Source organism: Mus musculus, chromosome 15 (assembly GCF_000001635.26).
Source record: "Mus musculus strain C57BL/6J chromosome 15, GRCm38.p6 C57BL/6J".
Classification (NCBI taxonomy): domain Eukaryota; kingdom Metazoa; phylum Chordata; class Mammalia; order Rodentia; family Muridae; genus Mus; species Mus musculus.
The window spans coordinates 95,786,293-95,813,542 of record NC_000081.6 but is presented as its reverse complement, the minus strand read 5'-3'; the positions used below and the strand labels follow the sequence as shown (position 1 = coordinate 95,813,542).

At 46.1% G+C, this 27,250-nt stretch overlaps 1 protein-coding gene and 1 long non-coding RNA gene across 11 annotated transcripts in view; one reads left to right on the top strand and one right to left on the bottom strand.

The window, feature by feature from the left end:
* Positions 1-22,700, bottom strand: part of Ano6 (anoctamin 6) — a 184,630-nt gene extending 161,930 nt beyond the window's left edge. For 2 of the 5 annotated variants that reach the window (NM_001253813.1, NM_175344.4), the window contains exon 1: positions 22,487-22,700. In NM_001253813.1, the coding sequence (NP_001240742.1) occupies positions 22,487-22,559 (73 nt within the window). In that variant the 5' untranslated portion in view covers positions 22,560-22,700. Of the gene's footprint in view, positions 1-12,737; positions 14,332-22,486 lie in introns of those variants that run through there. The other 3 variants (XM_030248256.1, XM_006520231.4, XM_006520233.4) reach the window with 3 other exon arrangements.
* On the top strand, positions 9,082-25,654 carry A130051J06Rik. 6 transcript variants are annotated; one of them, XR_001781755.2, is made up of 3 exons: positions 23,375-24,069; positions 25,239-25,358; positions 25,447-25,654. It is a non-coding gene; the product is annotated as an RIKEN cDNA A130051J0 gene (long non-coding RNA). The 6 variants fall into 6 exon arrangements; XR_875618.2 differs by lacking the exon at positions 23,375-24,069 and adding an exon at positions 9,082-9,267 and having other exon boundaries at positions 25,239-25,654; XR_875614.3 differs by lacking the exon at positions 23,375-24,069 and adding an exon at positions 17,314-20,033 and having other exon boundaries at positions 25,239-25,654.
* The last annotated feature ends 1,596 nt before the right edge of the window (positions 25,655-27,250 follow it).

Genomic DNA, 27,250 nt, shown 5'->3' with positions numbered 1-27,250 from the left:
CCCGCAGGCTCACATTTGGAAGCCTCTGGTGCGATCCTGTGGTGTAACTTCAGCAGTAGAATGTTAGAGGAGCAGGCTACTAGAAGCAGGCCCTTACTTACTGGCTATCCCCACCCCTGTTCCAGTCTGCCTTCTGCTTCCTGGTCTGTATCATGTGATCACTTGCCAGCATCTGCTCCTGTGGTCAAAGATAGAGCCAGCCACCCCTGCCTGCGGTGACGCCCTCCCTACCAGAAGAACTGAAACGTCTCTGAAACCGTGAGCCCAGAGACACCTTCCATCCATTGGCTTGTCTGCCAGATATTTTGGTCATGCACACACCCAGAATACCTCACAGAACGCTGGTCTTCCACATCCAAACTGTTACCTTTGATTCTCATAAAACTGTGAGGATTGTTTGGGCTCAACAGAAGAGGAAATGAACCCCCAAATTCAGTGTTACAGGCACTTATTTATGTTCCTACTGAAGCTGCCTCCCAAGACCAGGGGCTGAAAGTCCTCACTCAGGTCATGGTGAGAACAGACTCTTGGGAGGCAGCTTCAGTAAGACAGCTTATTTTAATGGGGAGATGCCTCATTTGCATAAGAGGCATTCCAGGTGCTTCTGGGCATGCATGACCTTATAAGGGGAGAGGAAGTTTAACCTGGCCACCAGTCTATAAGAACACACTACCAAGACACACATGCCTAGGGCAGGGGAGAGCAATCCTACTCCTGCCCATCTCAGGCCCCATCCCTGGCCCCACCGAGGGTAAAATATAAATCTTCGAAAGGAAGGGGGCTGAAATCCTTTGGAACCACTTGACCTGCCAATGGGCCGGTTCTTGTAAACACTGATTTCCAGCTCTGCAGCAGTACATTCAGGAGTGAGAAGAGTTCTGACACTCTCAAAGGTATTTTCCGAATTGGCAAACCTTTATTACTTGCGGAATATTTAACAGACCAAAATCAAAAAGACAGACCGCAATCCAAAGAAATAAATATCTCAGAAGGATTACTCAAAACCAAACAGAGTACAACCTAAAACTATCTTTGAATATTTCATGAGCGTGACGAGATGGGGAACCGCCCTGAGGGACAGCACTCTCACAGACAATGTGTGTGTGTGTTTTTTTAAATTATGCATATTGGGGTTCTGCTTCTTTGATATGGAAACTGAGTTCTGGTTCAAACTGCATTATTGTATTTACAAGGCCTCTCAGGTCTATGACACACAGCAGTTGGGACAATCCTCCACATCAGCCTGCAATTACGTGCTTCGATGCAGGTTAACATCTACGCTGTTGTTTATCTGCCTCAGAAGTCCTCCATGGTGCCGCAGGCAGAGACACTGGTGATTGTTAGAGGAGGTGAGGGCCTGAGAGGCGGGATGCGCCACGTCAAGGCTGCCAGCTGACTAGAGGAACAGCTTTCACTCCAGCAACACTTTCCACTTCAGAAGACTCTGGGGGCTCAGGTGACCTGCAGTGAATTGTAAGTTTGACACAATAGCAATCTGAGGTAACACCTTGTCTCAGCTCTGTGTGAGGCTCACCCTCCATAGTCCTTCAGGCCAATTGTCTTAGATAGGGTTTTGCTGCTGTGAACAGACACCATGACCATGGCAAGTCTTATAAAGGACAACATATAATTGGGGCTGGCTTACAGGTTCAGAGGTTCCATCCATTATCATCAAGGTGAGTACATGGCAGCATTTAGGCAGACATGGGGCTGGAGGAGGTGAGAGTTCTACATCTTCATCTGAGGGCTGCTAGAGGAAGACTCACTTCCGGCAGCTAGGACTAGGGTACTAAAACCCACACCCACAGTTGACACACCTCCAACAAGACCACATCTACTCCAACAAGGCCACACCTCCTAGTAGTCATGCCAAGCATATACAAACCCATCACACCAATTAACTCCAAACCCCTACTTTAATTTTGATTTCCTAAAAAGCTCCTGCTTTCACGCATTCTTCATCCTCCCATGTAGTCTTTTAAACACAAAAGAAAATAGAGTCTTGTGCCTGTATATGTTTCTTAAGGAAGAGGCAAGACTATGACACAGAAGTAGAGTCACCCTGTACTTCAGCTCCCTCATCTATCAAAGTGATGTCCTCCCAACTTCATACGCTTGTCCTAAGAAGACATGTTTGCCCTAACTGAGCCACAAGGTCACCCAATGAAGCCAGGTCCGATCCTACTAACGTCAGGAAAGGAAGTGACCTCATACCAGTCTTAATCTACTGTTGGCTTTTTCCTCTTGTTAATTCATTACACTATCTACCTAGCTTTCTACTCAGGGAGAGTGCAGCAGAATTGTCGAGCCGACCAAGTAAATTTAATAGAGATAAGATAATACACATTTAAAAATAAAATCTAAGCTGGGCCTGGTGGCATAGACCAGCAACCCTAGCACTCAAAATGATACAGGAGGATGGGGAATTTAAGGTCAGTCTACAACACATAGAAAATTTGAGACCAGATTGGGCTACATGAGACCCCTGTCTCAAACAAACAAATTGAAATAAAATTACTAAGATGCCAGGATACTAGCTACTCAAGCAGTTATACCGCTCTTGTTTGTTTATGCATGCAACATAACATAGGGGGGGAGGGGGGGATGGAGACTAACTGTATCCTCCCCAACTTCATAACATGAAATCCTGTCTGTCAACCCGATGCTATTCCCTGGGGGCTCTGGAAGGTAATTAGGGTTAGATGAGGTCATGAAGGTAAGGCTCACCACGGGATCAATGTTCACCTGAGACAGAAGTGGCCATTGCAAGCCTAGGTGAGAGATCATGGCAGAAATGCTGCACTCTCCACTCACATCCCCAGTGCTTTTGGAACACAAGCTTCAGACTTGGGCTAAAGGACAGACTTCCTTATAAAGACAGAACTGAGCCAGGTGACGTCATCTAGTCTGCAATCATGCCAACCACTGCCTTGTTTACTTTTAAGTATTCTTAAGCAAACAAGTCTATATTTGGGAGATCACCAAGTGCTTAATTAACTTATAAGCACCAACTCCCCAAACCTACCATGACTACCTGTCTATCCACCTCCATATTAGCACAGGCCCCTTCTCGGCTTCTCCTCAAAGGCCAAGGACATCATCTCCACTGCTCTCGCCTTCCCGTGGCAATGTTTGCTTTGACTTGAGTTCTCAAATATAGAAGTATTTCAAGCACTCTATTGACCCAGGTTAGAAAAATCCTGAAGAACTCCAAGAGGATTAATATGGGAAAGTGCGAGAAACCCCAAAACCACAAAACAAACTTCCCCTGGGTTTCAGTCACTCGCTGGTTTCAAAGAAGGTTGCTGGTGAATGGTCCCGATCAGAATCATTTACTGCAGAAGGTAAATGAATATATTCATTTTAATTCATTCCTACTACAACATTAAGAACAGTGAGCCCCAGTATTCACTGAATGAAGTCACCAGAGGAATAAAAATTAACTAAAGATGTACTGTGTGCCTACACTCAGACAGACTTAGGAATTCATTGCTTCACGCTAATTTCCCTCTTGGTATTTCCAGGCCCTAGCTCTGTTACACAGGTAATGCTTATCAGCAGTATTAGTGCAGCATGTGCTATCACCGTCAATGCAATGATCTTGGGCCTTCCTTTTTACTAGAATGTCAATCTAACTTCTGCAATCCCACCCAAGAGGGTCTATGGAAAATTATAATTAACAGATTTATTCTATAAGCAGTATAATTAGCTGAGAGCCCATTCAATGAATGGCTATAGTTAAGGTATTTTATATATCACAGTAGTTTCATTTGAAATCAGAAGATTTACATTATTGGGCCAATATAAATAGCCAGTAGCCCCAGGTTCTATGCCAAGCCATGGGCATAGACTATCTCATTTTACCTTCATAGCAGGAAATACAAAAGGCTCTGAAGAACCAACAGCTTGCTAAGGTTGGAAAGTCAGTGTGTAGCAGGGTCATTACTTTATTCAGAGATTTCAACATCCGAAAAATCTCCTAATGAGTCTTTCCCGCTGCTGTGTACTAGACAGAAATCTGAAAAACATTTGCCAGGAGGACAATAAAAAAAAGCAGATTAATGCCAGGAAGGTATTTTCTATAAAAGAGCCACCAACAATAATAACTCAAGGAGGAAGGAGGAAAAAAAATCAATTTAAACTTTGTTTTTAATATGACAAATCAATGAAAAAAATGTTATGCTTTTGATTTTTATATTAAAAAACCAAACAGTATATTAAAAATTACATGGCCGTAGATTAAAATTGCAGATGACATCACTACAAGATACCACAAAGCTTCAAAAGAAATCGTCTCATTTCCAACTGAATAAGAAGTATTACCCTTTCCAACTGTGGCTGAGGTAGTTCTACTGCTGGTGTGTAGGAATACTGACTGACACCTGCCCACAAAGGTGGTCTGGAGAACCTTCTAGGATCCCACAAGAGCCACTTGCTGGGCGTCTGAGAACAGAAGCTGCCAGAATGCTTTCTTTTTTCTTTCTTCATTTATCAGTTCTTTGAGAATTGCATAGCGTGTGTTTTGATCATACCCACCCACACTCTTTTCAGATCCACACCCCCTTTCTTACCCACCCAACATTACACCCTCCATTTTTTGTTAACATACGGAGCACAGTTTGTGTTGCCCGTATACTCTTAGATATGTGACCTTCACCACGAGAGAGTAGACAAACCATCAGGGGCCACACCCTTCGTTAAAAATACAATGAATCTTCATCTACCAGAACTATCAATTTGCTGATACCTAATGTCCACACACACCTCTGCCCTGCACGCTGGTATTTCATCTGGCCTTATAGTGTGCACAGGTTGTGCAGGCTACTTCCACTGTTGTAAATTTCATATGCACAATGGCCCTGCAGTGTCCAGAAAACACTGTTATATTGTAGCCATGCACCACCTCCAGCTCGTACAATCTTTCTGTCCCTTCTTCCAGAATGACTCCTGACCCTTGGGAGGAGGGGTGTGTGTGTGTGTGTGTGTGTGTGTGTGTGTGTGTGTGTGTGATAAAGATGTCCTATAAAGCCGAGCACCCCACAGTGTCCTATTACCTGCACCCTGAGCTTGTGGGTCTCTCTGTCAATCACCATCTTGGGGGGGGGGGGGGAGTTTGGAGAAGCCACCAGGTACAATACTGTATCCAGTATCCATTTTGCAAAGTTACAGCAGCGGGTTCTAACCTAGGGCTGTGACCTGTCAAGGGACAGGTGCAAGGCCTCGCTCGATATTGGCGCCAGGTAAGGGTATGGACATGGTCATTCTTGCTGCAGAGGTTTAGCAGCTAGGAAACCACTAGAGCAGAGCCACTACAGTGGAGAGTAGCTCCAGAAACCTGGGGAGCAGAGGACCAGCCCAGCTTCTGAAACTGCACTCTGACAGACAAGCCATGCTCTGACAAGCCGCGATCTTCCATGTCCAGGCCATGTGTTTTAAGCTTCCTGTGCCCAAAGTCATTGAAACAGGAAGTCAAAAGTCAGGGAGAGAAGGGGAAGGAACAAAGGGAGGGGGAAGGGGAAGGGCCTTCTGCACTTCTCTTATGCTCACCCAACACAGCAACTCATGGGAACTCGTTGGAAAGGGCTAAGGCAACAGCATTGGAATTCAGTTTCTAAAGGCAGAAGCTCTGGTTAAGAACTCCACAATACTAAGCAGTGAAACCTTAACGCCTCCCAATTAACTTACTTATCCTAGAGAATGGGCAATGGGGGCCCCTTCAGCATCTAAGGCAATTATGGCTGTGTTCATCAGAGACTCAAAAAGACCTAGAATATACTTCCCATGCAGCTTAGGGGATTCAAGGTCCCTTTCCCTACCTATGTAGTCCAGAGATCCTGGGTTAAAAACTTCTTCCTGGGGCTAGAGAGATGGCTCAGCGGATAAGAGCACTGACTCTTATTCCAGATGTCCCGAGTTCAATTCCCAGCAACGACATGGTGCCTCACAACCATCTGTAATGGGATCTGATGCCCTCTTCTGGTGTGTCTGAAGACAGCTACAGTGTACTCATATAAATAAAAATAAACAAATCTTTAAAAAAAAACAAAAACAAAAACAAACTTCTTCCTAGTGCTCATGCTTCAACAATGAAGAAAACAGAATCAAGACAGAAAGCAACTTCTCGCTCAGTCTTTCAAAAGTGCCGTTCACTATCCTAAGATTTCCACTCGTCTCCTCCAAGGTGGTTGGCACCTTTATGTGTACCTGTAATCCCAGCACCAGAGAGGCTGAGGCAAGAAGAGCTCTGGTTTAAGGCCAGGCTGGGCCACATAGTGATATTCTGTCTCCAACAAGGGGGAAAAAAGCACTTCTCTTAAGACCCAAACCAGAGGAAACTGGTAGACATAGAAAAACTAAACCCTTTACTGCAGCCTACCACGGCGGGCCAATGCTACAAACGCAATCTCATTTAAAGTTTAGAATGCAAGGCCCACAGGACTCCTAGAAACAAATCTATTTAGACTGCAAAAAACTCCAAAGCAATCTAGAATAGTCATTACTCTATCCGGGTAATCTCTCATTACTGGGGACATAATAGCAAATGGATATTTTACACAGCAGAAGTCATGGGTGATGGTGTTGAACAACTGTATGCAGATACCTAACTAGTACACAGCCAGCCTTTCTCTGCCTTCCGGATCTACATCTAGAGTTTCAACCAACTTCAGACTGAAAATGTAAAAAGCCTGCACCTACTGCGGGCTGAGCACACACTTCTTCACACTTCCCCTAAGGAATACAGTGTTAGCACTGGAACAGCCAGGGCAGGTATTAACAGTCTTTACAGTGTATGTGGTCCCACAATATAGAATTTACTTATAGTATACTGTAGGTTATATGGAAACACCATACCACTTACATAAAGGGCCTGAACACCTGAGGACTTTAAGATCTTAAAGCCAGTCCTCCACAGATACCAAGGGATGATATACAGGTTAAAAATCAATAGATATAAACATTATTCAAAAGAATATAAAAACTGTAACATATTAAAAAAAAAACTCAGGAAGTAGGATGGTTAGCTTTAACTGTCAACTTGACACAACCTGGAATCATTGGCAAGAGTCTTGATGTAGGGCAGTCTACATACTGAGCTGGCCTCATGTCTGTGGGAGACTGTCTTAATTAATATGGGAAGACCCAGTCCACTGTGGGCAGCACCATTCTCTAGGCAGTTCACATGGTGGCATCATTCCCTAGGCAGTACCTATGGTGGTATTATTCCCTAGGTAGGAAGTCCTGAACTGTTTAAGAGCACAGAAATCACGCTTAACACATACAAATGCATGCATTCATTTCTCTCTGCCCCTGACAGTGGATGTAATATAACCAGCTGTTTGAAGTGCCTGCTTTAATTTCCCCACCATGATGGCCTATACCCTGGAATTATAGGAGACATAAAGTCCTTTCCCTGCTACTAAGTTGCTTTTGGTAGTGTTTTTTTTTTTTTGATTTTATTTATTATTTATTTTATATGTAAGTACACTGTAGCTGTCTTCAGACACACCAGGAGAGGGAGTCAGATGTCATTAAGGATGGTTGTAAGCCACCATGTGGTTGCTGGGATTTGAACTCAGGACCTTCGGAAGAGCAGTCAGTGCTCTTAACCGCTGAGCCATCTCTCCAGCCCCGGTAGTGGGATTTTATCAGAGCATCAGAAACAAATCCAGGGCAGGACTCTTCCCTGTCCATTTAGAACTTAATATGTAAGAATTCATAAAACTCTTTATTAGTAAAGCAAACAACAGGTCACACACAGGCTATCTCTAACACAAGTCTGACAGTGAACCCTAAAGTTTACTTATTCACAGAATTAATTTTTTAAATTAAAAATTGACCCAGTACCCCATACACACAGCCACACATAAAACCAACCAGGTGTGTGTCTCAGCTCTATCCAACAGTCAGGGTGCGCTGCCTGTGCACTTAACCACAAACGCCTAATTTCCCTCTATTAAACCAAGGAAGACCATTCTGCCCTTCACAGAAACCTCCCTTCATCTATCTGAACTCAGAATTCAAGCAGGCCAGAGGAGAGACCCTGCAAGGAAGATTTGTGCCAGGGAGAAACTGAAAAAAAGCAGGAGGGTGCAGGAGCAAAGCCACCTCGGAGAACACAGTCATCAAGACGTGAGAGACAGACACCTGGCCATGCCAGCTAAGGAATGACACCAGTCTCCATGAGGCAAGGAAAAGGTTGAGAGTCATGCATGACTCATCAGATGCAAACAGTTTACTACAGAATGCTGGTTTTGACTAAAGGGCTTCTCACAAACACTGAGGGGATGTCCACTTCTCATGATGTAAAATACAGAAGGGAGCTTTTCAGCCACATGCTCTGGGATTAAGGCATCCACACCAAGCCTGGACAGCGTGCCATTTTCACTACGTCAGCATCAGGAAGCTCAAGGTCACGAGGCCCCTGGGAGCTGCTTCTCAAAGGATCTGTCAGCTGCCAGATCCACATGTCTGCCTACCACCAGGAGGGATATGACTTCCCCACATCCTAGAAAGCACTGGGTCTTTTTCAGGTGGCGGGCTGAAGCTCAGCCTCTCTCTCATACCATACCCCTTTCACCATCTTATATCCAACAGTCCTAACATGACCGAAGAAGGACAGCGAAAATAAAATAACAGTCAGACGCAAGATTTCAGGCACCACCAATGTGGCAGTCCCACCTGGGACACATCAGAAATGATTAAATCCACTAAGGGACACCAAGCCAGGCAGGCATCCCCCCCCCACCCCCCACACACACACCCCAGGTCTACCTCAAGCAGGAGGCAGGTAGCACCACATTGGACAAGGCTTCTAAAGACACAAACCAGAGCCAGATTGAACCAGAGGCCCTAAGCCGAGGAAAAACATTTCCAAGCAAGGAATATGGACACATGGGGGAATTCGGTGGGAGGCAGGCAATGGCATCAGAGCTCAAGGCCATTGCTAGGCTATTGCTAGGCTCCTGGGGAATGCTGAGTGCTTCAAGGCTTCTCACAGAGAGCCAGAATTAGTTCCTCTGACTGGGGTGTGGCCCTGCTAAGAATTGGGACTCAGGAGCTAGCTCTAGGGGGAGTGTGGATGGGGGCTGTAATTTGATTCAGGCAGTTCCTAGGCCTCCATAACTCAGGCAGTGAATGACTAATCAGCCTTAAGAAATCATGAGTCACGCGGCAGGGAAAGCAACGCCAGCGCCAAGTAACTTCTCTGAGAACTGGGAACCCACGGGCTTGGACAAACACTGTGGAATATTATATCTGGGGCCAACGGTAAGTCCTGCCTCCTCTCTTGGTGCAGGTCAGTTTTAGTTTTGGGTTCTTAGAGCTCTTTAGTTACCAGATGAAGGCTAAGAATATCTGTCCGAAACATGCCTTAGTCAAAATGCCAGCAAGTGCTGACCTTTTGGAAAAATTAATTATTATACTTGACATTCTTGTGTGGAAGGAACAAACCCGCATGTATTTCTCTATGGATTGCTGTTGCACCCAGCAGCCTGGGCACTCAGGGACAGCGTATGAAGTGACTCTGAGTTTGGATTCAGACAGCAAAGCAATTAAAATGAGTACAGTTTGCCTGTACCCACCTCCCCAACTTAAAGTCAGTTAACTTCCTAGTATAAGCAAAAGCATTGTGTGAGCGGTGGATACAACCACAAAAATAACTAAAAGAAAAATAAAAAAGTAAGAAAGAGAAAAAAAGAAAAAAAAAGAAAGGAAGAAATCTGACTTTAAATAGAATGAAAAGGTAGCGTTAGGTAGCATGTTAAGATTTAACCAAAAAAAAGGTCTTTTCCAGATATTCTTGTAGTTCAAATACACTGGACTAATGGGAATAGATAACCACACTAGATTAATCTCCAAAAAAATACCACGTGACATGAAAAGGGGCAAGCATAAAAGATTATTATACTCTACTTTGTTCTATTTGGGTCAATTCCAACAGCTGGCACCCTCAGTTTACAGAAGAGGTCTTCAAACTGTTCCCCTGAACTGAGAAAAGAAATGAGGGATGTGGGGTAGGGGTGGGGGTGGAGGGGCGTGGCCTCCACCTGAGTGTGGGTGGCAGTCAGACCCAGGATCTGCCAAGCTTTACAGTTTACATCGCATATCACTCACTATATGAAGTGAACTTTAAAAATCTAATCAAGAGCATCCGTAGAGTGGGCTCCTATCAGACAAAAGCATGGCAGAAGGCAGCATCAGTCTCTCACACTCCCTCGAGTTCACCCATCAAGAAGACTCCCGTTTGGCCAGGAACCACAAGTAAGGTGAGATGCCATTCTAGGATGTACAACCTAACACAGAATCTCAAGCGAGAGGACTCTTGTTTATAACAGTCAATGAGAACAGAGTTTGTTCTCATGCCCTCCTGCCCCACGACCTGAGAACAAAACAAGCCTTAACTTTCGTCCTTCCATATAACTCTAGGTGCTCTGACAGGAAAGAGAGATTCTCCAGCAAGGGTTTCAGGAGGAGAAGCTGGAGCCAAGCCTCAGTCACCTGTGGGGCTTTCCTGCTCCACCAGACTTCTGATTCATGCCCTCAGGGGCTGGGTTGTGACTCCCAGCAAAGTCAGTCCCGCCTCTTCCCCACAGAAGTGATTCATAGCCCCCAGGAGAGCAGCCAGAGAAGAGAACTCAGTGCTGGCTTAGTCCAGAAGAGTCATTCTGCTCTAGGTCCCCAAGCCCTTGAGGTCAAGAGAGGCACAGATGTGAGCAGGGAATGGCAGTACCCATTGTCTCCCCTCTTCCTTGGGCAACACAGAAAAACTAACAACTGATGACTTCAAAGGTCTTAGCATCCCTTTCAAACCTACGGAAGGGAGAGCATCGTGCTAAGTTGAACTATAAAGCCATCATGAAGGGACCTGAAGATGCAACTGTATTTTATTGCCTCTAACCCAGTGTAGCTATTGCAGCCAACAAACACACCAAGGAATAGTGGGGCTTAGGACTATGAACCACCTCTGCAAGGTGCATGAAAGACCACGGATATCATCATAAATAAAGCCTGCGCCCGACTAGTTCCCCAGGGCAACTGGACCTGGAAACCTGAAAGCAAAGGCAGGGTTTCACATGTTCGCCAAATGTACACTTGAGCCTTCTTCACCCAGCCCTGCTTTTCAAAGCCATGCTCCCCTAAGATCAGGGTATTTTTAGAACTATGAAAAGAACAGCTGCAGGGCCAGCCATTCCCCAGTGAAAGCCCTCCCCCTGGAGAGTGGTGGGCACAGCCAAGATTCTCTTCTCACTGTGCCATCCTGGTTTGCTCTCCTTTTACAGCCTTGAAATATAACTTGCTGCACCCACTTGATACGTCTGCTTCACCCTGCCAGGCAGCCCATGCGCTGAGGGTAGGGGCCATATGTCTTATCTACTGATCAATTCCCAGAGCGAAGACCATACCTAGCACACACAAGGCACTAAAGGGACTTTCAGTAAATGAGCATAATCTTGCGTGCATTTGGCTTTCACGGATCACATCTAGAATACAAACTGCACCAAAGGTGGGGCTGTCTCTACCTGCTCTGTATCCTCAGACATCATAGGACGCATGGCCTACGGGAGGTCTTCAGTACAAAGCTACCAAACTAATACAGCGAGGAAGGTGAGACCACCCCGGTGTGCTAGCATAAATGGAATTTCTATGCATATGGATTTAAAACAAAACCAAAAACATCAGGCTTGATTTGTAAGCCGGGCTCACTGCTGGCAATCCAGTCAAGAGTTCAAGGGAACCTTCCTGGTCAAAGAAATTAGTCAACGCTATCTACGATTGAACTCTTCAAAATAAACACACGGAGCTCGGGACGAGCCAGAAGCCACAGCTGAGGCCGCTGTAACGCCCAGGAAAACCATGATTACCCGATTGCTAAAAAGTCTTTGGTGTTCGCTTACCCTGAGCATGATGAAAGGCTTGTCTGCAAGTGTTCGCATCTCCTCTATGATTTGTAGGCTATAATGAGCCTGTTATAGATGCCAGTACCCAGTGGTCACTAAACACTATTTACATTTAAATGAAGGCAGGAACCGTGAGCGGCCCTCGTGGCAGAGGCTGGACTCCAGGCACTGTGACTGAAGGACGGAATTAGGCTTCCACTAGGCGTCACTTCTATTAAAGGCAGAAGTGTCAGTCAAATAACCTTAAACTCAACTCCCGTCTTCCTTCCACCCCAAGAGATGCAATGCATTAGCTGTCCTCCGGCTGGTGCTCCTGCCGCCCAGCTCCAACAACTGGACACAGTGAATCAGTGGTCCCCAAGCTTCTCAGAACACAGAATGAGAAAGCTTTGTCTCCTGCGCCTAGCCTGCAAATGACACAGAGCTTTCCCTTCTGTTATCATTAAATCCAGGAGATTTAAGCTACAAGGGCAACAACACAAAGCAAACGCAAACCTTCCACTTTATCTACGTTTGTGTCTATTTGTATCTATTTGTGTCTTTTAACCAACTTTCAGACTTTTAAATGCTACCCAATGAACAGGAAACTTTAAGTTTCATGGGCAATTAAACACTTTGGACTTTTTCCTTTTAAATTCCCCTCACGCTTTTAATCCCAGAACTCGGGAGGCAGAGGCAGGCAGATTTCTGAGTTCGAGGCCAGCCTGTTCTACAAAGTGAGTTCCAGGACAGCCAGGGCTACACAGAAAAACCCTGTCTCAAAAAACAAAACAAACAAACAAACAAAAAAAATCCCCTACTATTATAAAAAGTAGAAGGATAGGAACTTCACCTCCCAACCTGTGCAAATGTGGCAGCAGCTCGCGCTCATCCTCAGGGGTCAGAAGTGTCTTGGTGCGGTGGGCAACAGGCAGTGAGGAGTCATCCAAATGCCGAGAAGTGGCTGAGTCCTCAGCCTCAGATGGAATCTTTAAGTTAGTGAGTGCTCCCACCCCTGGCCCAGGGAGCATCAAGGAAGAAGGGATGGAAAGAATGTAGCCTGGAGGTGGGGAAGTGAGGAATGTCATAAATGACGCAGCCATTACAGGCATGAATGCACGGGTATGGTTACCTGTTACAGGCGTGAACACACGGTTTGGTTACCTACATAAAACCTGTTAAGGATCAAGGCAGCCAAAAATCTAGCATGGATGAGGAGGGGCTCACAAGGCCCAAGCTAAAAGAGGGAAGGCTCCTTTTTCCTTGAGGATATGGTGACTGACAGGTTGCCCAAGCTCCATATCTATTCAGTCAGCACCAATTGGCCTCAGTGGCTATTTAATGAAGGCTGGGGAGAACCATATGGAAAGGGAACATGAGTTGAAGGGACATGTTGGGTGGTTTTAGAGGAAGTTGGAGAGATAAGCATGAGGTATGATCAAGCTATGTTCTGTGTGTATGTATGGTCTTATTTCTTACACATCTTTAGAATTATCAAAGGCTTTGTCATATTGACCCTTTATACTATATCCTATCTTCCTTACTAAAACTGTATCAAGGTGATACAACCCTGTTATGAAATGCATCTACTACTGTAAAATCACTTACATTTCTTCATACTTTGGCTGTGACTGACTAGCCATTGGGTCAAGCCCCATCCACTCTGTTGTATGTATTAATCCTCCAACTTGTGCACCCAAGTGCTGGTTACTATCCAAAGTCTTATGTCAGCTCTTTAGTAGTCAGTATCTTTCCCTTACTTATTCATCAGAGCGGAAGCATCAGGCACCATGCTGCCGACTAGGGCCACCACCCTCCAGACAGTAACAGTAAGAAATGAGAAGTACAACGTGAAAAGCGGGTGTAGAAGTCACTGTCTTAGGAAAAAGGAACAAACTTTGTAGAGTATCCAAGAGTAACCTGGGTTAAGACTTAGATAAAAACCAGCTACACAAAGCACTGGCAACATTGTTGACAAGTGCAGAGGGCCCAGTTCAACAGGCACCAGAATCCTGCAAACCATGCCGAGGTTTTAAATGCTGTTACTCATTTGACATTCCCACACCTTGCATGCCACAGCCCCATTTTACAGAGGAAGGTCATGTAGATCACCTAAGGTCGCATGGCTGATGACTGCCTGGACCAGACCGTGAACCTGCATGCTCTGCAACTCTGTGCAGAGCCAGGCTAAGGCATCTGATGAAGTATGGAGGCAGACAAGGAAAGACTCTAAGAAAAAATGATGAGCAACTAAGAAGGCCAGGCAGCTGACATGAGACGAAAAAGCAGAGAACCAACCCACCCAGGAACTGCTTCCATGCAAAGGACAGACCCCAGGCTAGCCCAGGGCTACCAGTGTGCATCACAGCTAGCTGAAGCATGGCAGGACGTCAGTCCACATCTTTGGCCCAATAAGAGTGAAGTTATCACTAAACCGATGGCAGAAATAATCTTTGAACACAGAGAAGAGCACCCTTTCCTCTTCATCTTCAGAAGAAGTCCTGGCATGCCCGCTCAGGTTTCACCCTCAGATCCAGACCTCTGGCTAACCAGGTCTGTACCTCCCAGGATTCAAAATGGAAGAGGAATCCCCCAGCCCATGGCCTGGTCCCTTCTCCTTTCCAGATCCATAGATTCCCAAAGCAACCCTATAGCCCTGAAGTCTGCACAAAGAAGAAATGTAGCAGGGAAGGCCAAGAGCCAGATACCCTTGAATTCTACAAGACCTTAAGAGACAGAAAGACTGGAATGGGGGTGCTCGCTACATACACGCTGGTGGAGAACTTCAAAGCTGAATGAGTGGAAAGTTTAAGAGCATGTTACACATCAGGATGTCCATCCTGCCTCTCAGGGGATTCCTGACGGGCTGACCTCTGTAGAATGGTGAACGCGATTCTGTACTTCCAGCATTACCCGCGGGGTCATGCAGAGCTCTGTTCAGGAAGAGCCTGACCAGTTACCGCTCTCTGTTCCTTGTCTTGTCCCGTTCCAAGAGCTAACTTGTAAGAAAAGCCAGCCGTTGTCTTAGTTAGCGTTTTACTGCTGTGAAGAGGCACCATGAGGCCACAATTACTTTTATTAAAGAAACCATTGAATCGGGGCTGGCTTACAGGTTCACAGGTTTAATCTATTATCATCATGGCAGGAAGCAGGGCAGCGCGCAGGCAGATGTGGTGCTGGAGAAGGAACTGAGAGTTCTACATCTGGATCCAAAGCATCAAGAAGAGAGAATGAGCCACTGGGCCTGGCTTAAGCTTCTGAAATCCCAAAGCCTAGCCCAAGTGACAGGCTTTCTCCAACAGGGACATATCTACCTCAACAAGGCCACATCTCCTAATAGTGCCACTCCCTATGGGCCTTCGGAGGCCATTTTCATTCAAACCACCGCAGTCACCTATGTGAATCTCTCCTTCTTCACTTACTATGAAAGGTAGACACAAACTTTTGCAAACATGGTCTGGCAACCACCAGAGCAAGGTATGTGCCACAGAGGCTACCGATGGGGCTGTAATCTCCATATTTCATCAGCCATGTATTAAGGTCCCTACTACGCATTAACTTTTATAGCCTTTAGCTAAGTTCCCCTAAAAAGAATTACTGATAAAATATGCTTCTCGAGGTCTAGGAAACACGATTAACCCTAACTGTGAGAATATAGGGAAAACCCAATAATTACCTCTGCAGAAACTGTTGGCTATTGTTCCTTAACTCTCACCTTTAAATACACAGGACTGAAGAACAGCCACTCTCAGGACTGCCCCCAGCCAGGAAATCACTAAGCTCCTGGGTGCACAAGATAGAACAGAAACAAGCAGCTGTGGGCCAGAGAAAACCCTCCAGTGGTGACAGAGGTTAAGAGCAGTTCCCCTGACCGCCTTTAAAAGGCAGAAGCATGGAATGCAGTGGAGACACTGTGACAAGAGACTGCATGGGGCCTTAGTGAGAGGCGCGGAATCTGATACACAGTTTCTGGGGAATGGATGAGGAAGAGAGAGGATGAATAACACTGACTACTGAAGGGGGGAAGGTAGGGGTGTGTGTGTGTGTCTGTGTGTGTGTGTGTGTGTGTGTGTGTGTGTGTGTTCTAAAAACATCCTCCCACACCCTCCTAGGAACCCCACAGGGCTGAAGAGACAGCTGAGACGCTGGCCTCAGGTGAAGCACTCAGCTCCGTGTGGATACCACAGGTGCTTCCCAGCTGACACAAACTCAGCTGTCACTCAGCAAAGAGCAGCAAGTATCTGTAAGGACGACTTCCTTTTCCTCCATAGAAGTTCTTCGGGAACTGCCTTTGCCCCAAAGAGAGCAGGAAGCTCTTAAAAAATCTACTTCTGCTTCTTCTTAAGCAGCATCCAAAGTCACAAAACATCTACCATTTCTTTACACATTACTGAGCAATCCTGGCTCCGCTCCTTTCCTTTCCTTTCCTTTTCTTCAGAACAGAGTATTGTGTTTTACACAACTGGAACATTCCGAATCTGTTTCATAAGCAACAGAAAGAAATATGATGATTCAAGTGAAGGCAACCACGTTTAATCAGTATGGAAAAGAGCGTAAAACCTTAAAACAATACAGTACTAATTGTTTTTTAAAATAAAACTGGTTGTTTTTCTTTCGAATATTTTCCCTCGAAAATCAGCACAAGTCAGAAAAAAAAAGAACGTTTAAGATCGCATCTGTGTGACAGTGCCACAAGAAGAACTCAGCCATCGCTGAGAGTGTGCAAGGTTTTGTCAACTATCTAGCTGCAATGTTTGGAGAGACGATAACAATTTCAATTATGTAAACAGAGTCTTGGATTCTACAAAACAAACTTTATAAATAAGCCTTTAATTTGCATATTTGTGCTTTGTGAAAGAACATCTATTTATGACTTTGACCCAGTAGTAAAGTTGTCCAAGTTAAAAGAAATATTACAGAGAAGAGAACGTTAAAAGATCAGTACCCTCTTTTTCCCAATCTTGAATTAGTTGTATTTTTGTAAAAGATGCAACAAATTGTAGAGTTCCGGTGTCCTAGAATAAAAGCATTAAATATAAAAGCAACATCTGAACTCCCCAAAAGACTGTATTTTCTAGCTGAGCAGTGGTGGCGCACACCTTTAATCCCAGCACTTGGGAGGCAGAGGCAGGCAGATTTCTGAGTTTGAGGCCAGCCTGGTCTACAGAGTGAGTTCCAGGACAGCCAGGGCTACACGGAGAAACCCTGTCTCAAACAAAACAAACAAACAAGCCAAAAAAAAAAAAAAAAAAAGAAATAAAAAAGAAATGCGGCTGGGGTACCCATAAATACAGAGGCAGGGAGAGCAGTCATTAACCCTTCAACTTGTCTCTCTCTGTGCACGTTCTCTTGGATGCCTTGGCTGAACGGTATCTTCATTGCTGCTTGGCCCACATCCAAAATCCACTGTTGCCATATTCTTATGCTCTTCAAACTGGCTGATTCTTGGGATTCTTGGTGCCAATTAATTTTAGCTGCAAAGCTGAAGTGGCAAAGCCAAGCAAAAGCAAAAAGGAGTCATAGAAATGACCTGGGCCGGGTGGGTGGGCTGCTCGGGGGTGGTGCCTTTGCCAGGCATGCAAGAGGCTGGGGTTCCCTAACAATGGCCATAAGAGCATATCGTGATCGTGTGGCTGTATTAAATCCCCACATTCTCCATCTTAAAGTTTACCGATCGATCGATCAGTCCAGAAGCACACTGCCTCGGATGAAGGGACTTAGAGGCGTCTCCTCTTTGTTCTAAAACTAGCCTCTTTTCCCACGGACCCAGGCCTGAATGTCCTGTCTAAACTGGATCAGGCAGCTTAAATCATATGACATGAAAACCTAAATCAGCCCTATAACAAATGCTTTCCTAAAACACCTACTATGTGATAAAGCATCAGGACGAGGAACAGGAAGCATCTCACAGTGAGACCACAGCTTTTGGTCAAGAGGTATTGGTGATGCGAGACAAAGCGTTCGCTACAGGAAAACTTCTACTAAAAGACACTCATTTCAGTCTAGTGCACTACAAACACTACCAGCGGAGTTCAATCCCACCCTCTACCATGGGCACATAGCAGGCAATTCCTAATAATACAGAATTATCTCCCGCAAACCTCAGGATTAAAACCATATCTCTAGTGGAGATGTCTCTGGGAGTGTTTGATCCAAATTTCTTGGCTTCTAAAGGGGAAAGGGGAACCAGCCGTACATGCCATGGTGGCAGCCCCGCCCCCACATGCTCTTTCAGAATAATTCTCTGAGGGCTCATTTGTCACATGCAGAACAGTGAGGTTGCCAAAGAGTTGAGAAAGGCTAGGGGACATTTTGGAAAGTTGCTGTTTGACTCAGAAGTTAGAATGTGGACAGCGAGACATGACAGTGTGTGGAACTGAGCAAGGCCAGGCCGAAAGAGAAAAGACTTTGATCACAGTTTGTTTGGTTTTTTAAATCCTCATTCTTTTGTTAAAAAAAAAAATGCATGCATGTACACACATACACACATGAATGTAAAATATAATGCATAAGCTGGGAGTAGCAGTACTGGGTTCATTTGGAGGTTAACCCATTGTGTCTTTAGGAATCATAGCCCCATCATCTGCCTTCCCAGGCCTCCTGGATGGCTCTGCCGCCCACACTGCTCTACAGTTAGCCTGGCAAGGTTCCAAGCTTTCTCCTCTGTACTACTTCCGTACCAGGACTTCTCTTGACACACCCTTGATTACAGCCTAGTAAATGATTATGGCAATAAGGTGTGCAATGAAGCAGAAGAACTAGGAGTATGTATTCTTCAGATAACACAGAAGAGATTTCTACAAAGCTATAAAACCGTTAAGTCTTATGTCCAATTATCTCAGGAGTGAGTCATTCAGGTGTGGTGGCTCAGGCCTGTAATCGTATGTTCAGGAGGCAGATCGGGAGTCCAGAGCCAGCCTCAGCTACTTAAAGAGTCCAAAGAGACAGCCTGCCTAGGAGAGACTGTGTCTCCAAAATGATAAAATAAAAATAAGTAAATAACACACACATACAGTAGCATAATAAATAATAGCACACACAGAGAGATATGTCGTGATAGAGAGATAATAAGAGTAAAGATCATGAAACACAAGAGCAGAACAAATAAATGAAGGCTAAGTATATAGAGGTTAGAAACAAGGGGTGTGAGAATGCACTGGGGTCTTTTAGAGAAGCAGTTATCAGCACTACCTACAGGAGTTTCCAACAGGCTTGGGAGGAGGATGACTCACAGGGAAAGAGAGGAATTGAGGCTGGAAGCAATGGCCCAAGCCAAAGCAGCCAAGAAAAGTATGACTTCACAGACCCCACCCCACCCCACCCATCCTTCCTACCACTCAGCTCAAGAGGCGGACTTACACTATACTCGACAGCTAGAATGGGATGCTTGGAGATGCTCCTCCTCCTGTAAGCTCCGGGACACAACCCTTACACCTTGGATCACTGCAGCCACTTCTAAACCCAACTCCTGGGAGGGTTTACAGTAAGTACCATCTCCCTCCTCCTTACTTCTAAGACATCTTTCTAGGGCTCCCAAGTTACAGACAGCTCAAGATCTTTAAAATGTCTGGAGGATTCTTCACAGGAGAGTCCCTCCATGTCCTTCCAGCCTGGCATCTCTGCTCCGCGTAGGCTTTCCACAGCCTAACCACCACCTCTTCTGGAAAGTTCCCTTTCCTGCCGTCCTCCCATAGTTCCGCATACACTTCAATAAAGCCACCCTCTACAAGGGACTTTTCATGTTTCAAGGGACCCCCCGCCCTGGGACAGGGCTGTGTGCCTTGCCCCATCTACCCCACAGCCATCTGCCCTTAGCCCAGAAGGGTTACTCCACCACTGTTCATGAGGTCCAACAGACCAGGACTAGAGTGGGGGATGATTAAACATGAAATGGACCTCGGGAATAGTTTACATGGGTAGATAAGTCTTCCTGAGACTGCCACACCGAAAGAGGACAGAGAAATGGCTGGGCCATCATCTAACATGGCCTCGGTCCATTTCCCAGGCGACAGACAATCCGTCTGAGAAACCACAAAGTCAACGACCAGAAACGGACGGCAAACCGAGAGCTTTCAAACGCATCCATCTGAAGCCTGAGTCCTTCCTGAGAGCAGCCAGGTCTAGGACTACTTTCCCTTAGCAGAGTTTGAGCCACAGGTAATCCAAGAAAATAAAAGCCTTTTTAAACCTATCATACAAACTATAGTTTTGTATAGTATTATACAAACTATAGAGGAGTGAGAGGCACTGAAGAAATATATTAACCAAGAGCATCTACATTCTGCCATGAAAGCTATTGCTATTCCTTTTTTAAGATGGGGGAGGGGGGTGTAAGAGAGCCAAAGCAGAAATGAAGGTCAGAGAATATGTGGAAGTATAATAATCTCTCCTTCATCATGTGGGTCATGGGGACTGAATTCACGTCCTCCATGGGGATTGAATTCACGTCCTGGAGCTTGGTAGCGGGTGCCTTTACCCCCTGAGTCATCTCACCTGTCCTATATCACGTTTTAAATCAAGAGGAAGTGATGCTGAATCAACTGACAAACTGGAGGTGGAAAGTGTGGAGACAAAAGCTGCCAAGGACAGACCACTCTGCATTTCCGAGACTTGCAGTTACAGCCATCTCCACCAGGGCACTTCTGCAACCGCTGCCCACACAGGACTTCTGTGGCTCCTTGGTAAAATTGAGCAAGTTTTTAAGAAAAGAAAAAAAACAAAAAAACAAAAAACAAAAAACTGTGCCCCATGGGTTCACTCATCACTGCACCTTTTGGGTTACTTCCGATGGTCACGACTTAACAAGGAAGACAACCATGGGAAAGATACCATTTTCAATTCTCCATGTGGGTTCATGCCAGGCAAGGAGGCTACTCCTGCACCTAAAGCGGTACCTAAATATTGAACAACGGCCAGAGTTAGTTCTCTAAGTACCGAGCAACAACCTGAAGTAACTGTTTATAAAGCCGGGCAACCCGGCCTCCCAGAAGACTCGGCTTCACACACGCGGGTGGAACACCTCCGTGATACATCTTCTACTTTAAAATGGTTTACTTTCGTTGTTTGAGGTTTGCCTTAGATGACGTTGGGGCCTCGTGTCAAAGTAACTTTCCTGCTCTGAATTTTAAAGCTAAGCAAAATTTAACAGAAATTAACATGGGCGCTGATTATGCTTTAAACAACTATACAACGCTCCCTCTAGTGAGGAGTCCCGAAGAGAGAGACTAACCAAGAGCTTTAACACTACAAGATTGGAGGCAGAGGTTTCAATTGCAGTCCTCCATTTCACCAGCGCCTCCTCTCCCACTGTTGGATTTAGAATTAGTTCATAATAGTCTATCAACCTACTTCAGTAAACCTTCAAGAAGGCTTATAATTCTGTAGTAACATAAACGTTCATAGGTTTGGTAAAACGTCTGGGACAAAAACATAACTATGATCCACATGAAATTCATAATTCAATAAAGGACAACCAAAAATTGCCAGGACCTGCTTAAACGTTGCCTGTCCAAACAGGCTGTCTGCTATCTAAAGTATGAATCTAAATACTGGAGGCTACAGTAAGAAGAGGCAGAGGTAGTTAACTACATCGGCTGTTTTACTTCGTGGAACAAGCATGAATTACATGGGTCAGTAAAAGCAAAGCCAGCCTACTGGCAGGGTCTGAAGACAACCTATGATGCCTATCATGTAACAGAGGCTAGACCAAATTAGATTTTCTTTCTAAATTGAAATCTGAGGGCAGCAAGGGCTTACACTCAGAGCCTCTTGCTTATGTCAATTTCTATTCCGGCTGGATCTCACTTGAGTGCCTCACTATGACAGACAAGAATATTTCCCTAAGAAACTAACTGTGCTAATACGAGTGTAACTTTTTAACGCTGCTCCCGTGGGTGGTATTTTATGTAAACGGTCACTTAACTGTTCAGTCTCATGAGACAAGAGCATCCTACATCCTTTACCCAATCAGCCGCCAGGTGCAGAGCCTTAACTTGCTCAACTCTGGGAAATCAGAAACTTCTACTTGACAGTGTGAGGCTCCAGGAAGGCTAACCTGGGCACACTTTTCTCCTCTCCTTAAAAAGGAATACTATTTGCTCTCTCCACAAAGAGGAGTGCCTGATAAACCGCTGTCACAATGAAAGGCCAAGGCTAAATCGCGGCGTGGAATTCCCAAGTTCGTCTAGACCTGGGAGTTACCAAATTCCTTTGATTGGTCTGTGAGCAAAACCTGAAAGGAAGGAAAAGCCACACCCAACTCCTAAATTTACTTTGTAAAGTGTTTGGAGGCCTTGAGAGGGAACATTTTGACATCCAGGAGGCCTGATGGAAACGTGCCACGGTCCTCCGCCCGGCGTCGCCCCGCGTCCCTGCCCCGCGCCCGCGGCTCCAGCCCTTTTGTTTGTGTCTCTGCGGGCTGGTGCAGCGGCGCAGCCTGTGGCCTCGGAGAATCCGGCTCAGGTGTGTCGTGAACCCGGGAGCAGGGGCCCCCAAAACACCGCCCGGAGCGGACGCAGGAAAAAGACCCGAAGTTGCTTGGGAGGTTCGGCTTCCGCGCAGAGGCGTCCGCCCCGGATCCCCCTTGCCCTGGCCCCGGTTCCGGCACTCACCAATGTCTCCATCCTCATCGTCGTCCTCCTCCAGCTCCATGTTCAGCAGGACCTTCCTAGTCATCATCTGCATGTCTCCCGGAGACCGTCACTCGGCTGCTCTCGGCTCCGCTCGGCTCCGCTCGGCTCGGGCCGCAAGCTCCGCTCTGCCCTCTCGGCACTGCCCCGCTGCGCTCCGCCCGCGCTCTGCTTCAGCAGGCGCTGCTCAGCCTGCGACTGAGCATGCCCAGAGGGACGCCGCCGCTCCCGCCCCAGATCAAACCGCCCCGGCTGCGAGGAGCCTGGGAGGAAGTCGGGCTGGGGGGGTTGGGGGAAGGGGAGTGGCAGAAGCCGGGCGAGCCGCGCCGCGCCTGCGGGGAGCGCTGCAGCCGCAGAGGCAGGCCGGCTTCTATGAGCTCACGAGGGTCTTTAATCTGCAGAATGACGAGACGTTGCAAGGTGCCCGCTTAGTGTGGGGGAGGAAAACGACACACGTGCGCACGGAGAGCCCCTGTGCCCCCGCCCGAAGGAGCACATGCGGGGAGTGGTCGCGGGGTGCCCTCCAAGCCCCGGAACTAGGCCGAACAAAACACGCCATAGCTACGTGTAAACTCTTTAATAAGACAATATGGGAAACTGTAGTACCAGGAAGGACAAAGAAACGAAAGGGGGAAATGACGGTAGAGAGTGAAGGAATGCCGCCCTGACAACCCAAGGACTGGGGCGCAGATGCGGCGGGAGTACCAAGTCCTTGGGTCTGCACAGCTGCTCTCAAGGACGCTGGTGAATGGTGGCTTCCCTGCAGTGCCCGGGTTGTCGCTCACTCCCTGGAGAAGCACTTGCCTCCTGAGCCCGTTCCTAGTCAATGTTCAATGACAAGACACTACTACATCCACTGTGTGTTTTATTCTTTTATATTCTTACCCTTTTCCTCTTTCGCCTCTCAGATGCTAGGAGTCCAGCCCAGCACCCCTGGCGTGCTAAGGGAGTACTCTCCACTTATCTATAGTCCCAACCTCATAGTTAATGTTCTCACTTGAAGGGAAAAAACATTGCGATCAATAATAACGCAGGAATTTAATCACGAATATGCACTAAAGGACAGTACAAATTAGAGAAAACGTCCAGGAGACGCTCTCCTTGCTCCTTAAGCTCCGGTTTTTACCAAAGAAGACTACTTGTAACATGAAAAGTAAGTGCAGAACTCTGGAGATCTTGAGAAGATGAGGAGACTATGAGAGGGAGAGAGAGGAAGAGAGGCCGGGACCAGTAATGCTAGCAATGACCCCTATGGCCTGAAATGCCATCTGCGACCTGTAATACCAGTTATGACCTATAATGCCAGCCCTCCAGAGGCCGAAGCAGGGGGACTCTGAAGCAAAACTCGGCTTCAGGACAGACTGGGAACTGAGAAGGGAAGGGAAGGCTTTAGTGAACTCTCGGTTCCAGAGGTGTGTGGGTTGCAGGAGGAAGTTTCCATCTTCATTTAGCCATGGCGATTTTCGTGCGCTGAGTCCGCTGAGTCCGGTACTAAAAGTTTTTACAGTGGTCGCTTCATCTCTGCCTAGGAGTTACTGCCACTGTTTCACCTGACCGCCCGATAGGTGAGCATCTTGTCTGCAACCACAGATAGCCAGTGTTGGGGTGGCCCTTTTACTATATGCACCTCAGAAAGTGCCTCCAGAGGCCTTTCCACCCACTTCTTCCAACCCACCCGGTCTCATCACTGACCTGCTAGGTTCTCTCAGCAGATGTAGAAGTTCTGGATCTTCCGACCTAAAGCTACTTTATAGCTCGAAAATTCTTGGGCTTGATTCTGACCTAAGTCTCAGTGAGTCACTTGGAAATTGTAAGAGATTTTATAGATGCCTTTTGCTTCTTGCTTGATAAGTGTTACAGAGCCATTGTGGTCTTTTGTGTAGACATGACTGTTGCCACAAGGAAATTGAATTACTTAGGCCAGCTGTGCATCTATTGTTAGTACACCCCATTTGGTACATTAATGCATTTCCTACAGTTTTTTTTCTCATGCATTATTTTTTTTCAATCGATCAATATATGCTGCAAAAATAATCTAAGTTATAGTCCTATATAGGAGCCATACTCTTAATCCTAAGGGGGGGGGGAATGTCTGTGTAATGCATAGTTTGTGAGATAAAATGCTTGCGGCATTATGTGGCCAGTATTTGTGTTTGCAAGGCTTTTCAAAGTCAGGGTCACAAACCAAATACTTTCCTACTCATTTGTTTTCAGCCAGGATGCTCTCTCTGCCCAGCCTTCGGATGCTGGTACTCCACTGGCTTCAGTGTTCAGCCCTCTTCTCCTTCTATATAGAACTGGTGCTGTTCTACAATTTTAACTACTATCTATCCCAACCAAGAAAGAAAAGTTCTATGGGCATCCAAACAGTGTACTCACACAGGCCCCTATATTCCAAAGCTCCTGAAAAATTTAAAACCCTACAATTGCCATTTTATATTTATTTCTTTATTTCTTCCTTCCTTCCTTTTTTTGGGGTGGGGAGGTGTTGAGACAGGGTTTCTCTGTATAGCCCTAGCTGTCCTGGAACTTGCTCTGTAGACCAGGCTGGTCTCGAACCCAAAGGTCTGTCTGCCTCTGCCTCCCAAACTCTGAAATTAAAGGTGTGCACCACCACCACCCAAAAGGCAACCTTGACTTTGTAAATAACATTGTCTGTGAAATTTAATTTTGTCAGTGAGGTCAGATGGGACAATGCCTCTATTCATATGCAATACCTCATTGTCATTTCCAGGTCTCTGTAAAATGGGCTAGCAAGCAGCTGCTGTATTCTTCAATCTCTGCAATCCTCCTGAGCATACTTGAGACCACCCTAGAAGTCTGGGCACTGGCAAAGGGTCAGGATCATGACCAGGTGAGGCATGGTGGCAGCTGTCCCTTACCTGGATTGCCAGAACCTCAATCACCCAGACTGAAAAGCAAAGAATGTCTCTCTCACACAGAGATTGTCATCTCAGCCATGTGGACTGCAGTGAAAAGCCAGAGAGACGTACCTGGCTCGCCTTCTGCCTTTGCAAAAGCAGTTAGTCAGACCACCAACAGATTAGTTGGAGACTCCACAGCTACAGAACCTTATATGCTCTTTGAACAAAGAACTCTAACCATTACAATATTTTAGCTTTGGGGAATGAAATATGGAGTGTAAAAAAATTAATTAATTAAAAATATTTTAGCTTTAGTTTTAATTATTTGTATATGTCTGTGTGCCATTTGTATACTTGAGTGCAGTACCTGTGGAGGCCACAAGAGGGCGTTAGGCCCCTTGGACCTGGAGTTGTGAGCAGCCTGATGTGACGCTCTTAACCAGTGAGCTGTCTCTTCTGTGCCCTTACTTTTTTTTTTTTTTAATCTTGTAGCTCTTGTGTGATTTTTTTCTAGAGAGGCATTAGCAAACATCTGCTTGAGCCAGAAGAACAACCAAGTAACAGCTCCACTCGAGTCCAGTATGGTGAGCCAGTGAGTGTATTGGTGTTGGAGGAACGCTAGTGGCTTAAAGGCAGATGCATCATTGAAAAATCCAAACCAGCACAGGCATCCCTAGAGCTCTGCTTCCTTGGCACTCTGGGAATGACCTGTATGCAGTTCAGCAAGTTAGAATTTACTTCAAGCAGCTCAGACCTGGGAAATCTATCTTCCACCACTGTTACTGTTTATATAACGTTGGAGGCGGGGCTTCAGAGTCCTGTAAGTTTTAGGTACTTCCTGACAATGAGGAGGCTTCCTTCCTGACTTTCAAGGAACCTCTCTCCAGGAAGGGATGTTTGGGTGCTTCCATGCAGAGGGACTTGTTACAGGACCACCACTGACCCCTGAAAATTGTGTATGTGGAGACTACCGCACCTTTCATTTGCAGTCTAAATCTCTGTCCATATTCCCAGATTTGAGGACACACTGGCCCGTCTCTTGGGCCTTTCTTATGCCATTGAAACTTAGCAGGCCCAATCTCAGTTTACAATCTCTACCCTCAAACTGCATGAACCAAGGAGTGACCCCAGATCCTCAAAGAAACCAATAATCTTGAGAGTGGAAAGCAGACAGTTTAAGCTCCGTAAGTAAGAGTTATTTTGGTTCCCTTCCCCTGTCTGCTTTAGCCAGCCCATGGCTAAATACTGCTGCGCTTACTTCCTGGCTTCCACACACCCAAACCACCTTATCTATTGCGGTATTTTAGGGAAGACCTGGAGAAACTGAAGATTAATGTATGCAACTAGTATCTGAAGGGCATGTTCTAGGCAGAAGGCAAAGTAAATGCAAATCTTCCCAGGAGGCGTAGCACAGGGGGGTGTGGCCTAATGGGATGGTGAGAACCTGCCAATTAGAGCAGTGGTAAGTGCCTATTAGCTCAGTTTCTGCTGAGCACCTTCTTTGAAAGGACCTGGCACTAACTGTTACTGATAACATAGAAGGAGACCACTTACCAGGAAGGATAAAAAGCAAGACTTTTGATAGCTCCTTAAGCGGGGCTATAATGGAAGAAAATTTCCAGGAGAGTCCATGTACGGCATGAAGCAGTTCAACTTGTCTCATTGCACAAATCACTGGAAAGAGAACTCAGGGCATTAAGAGGTCCATTAGAGCTGCATGTCCCGATGTTCTCAATGCTCCAGGGGGCTGCCAGGCCAGCCAGGGCTACGCAGTGAAATCCTCTAATTTATTTTTAAAAAGCCTGTGTGTGTGTGTGTGTGTGTGTGTGTGTGTGTCCCCAAATGGTACTGATCACCGTGCAGTGCCTTATTCTTCACTGTG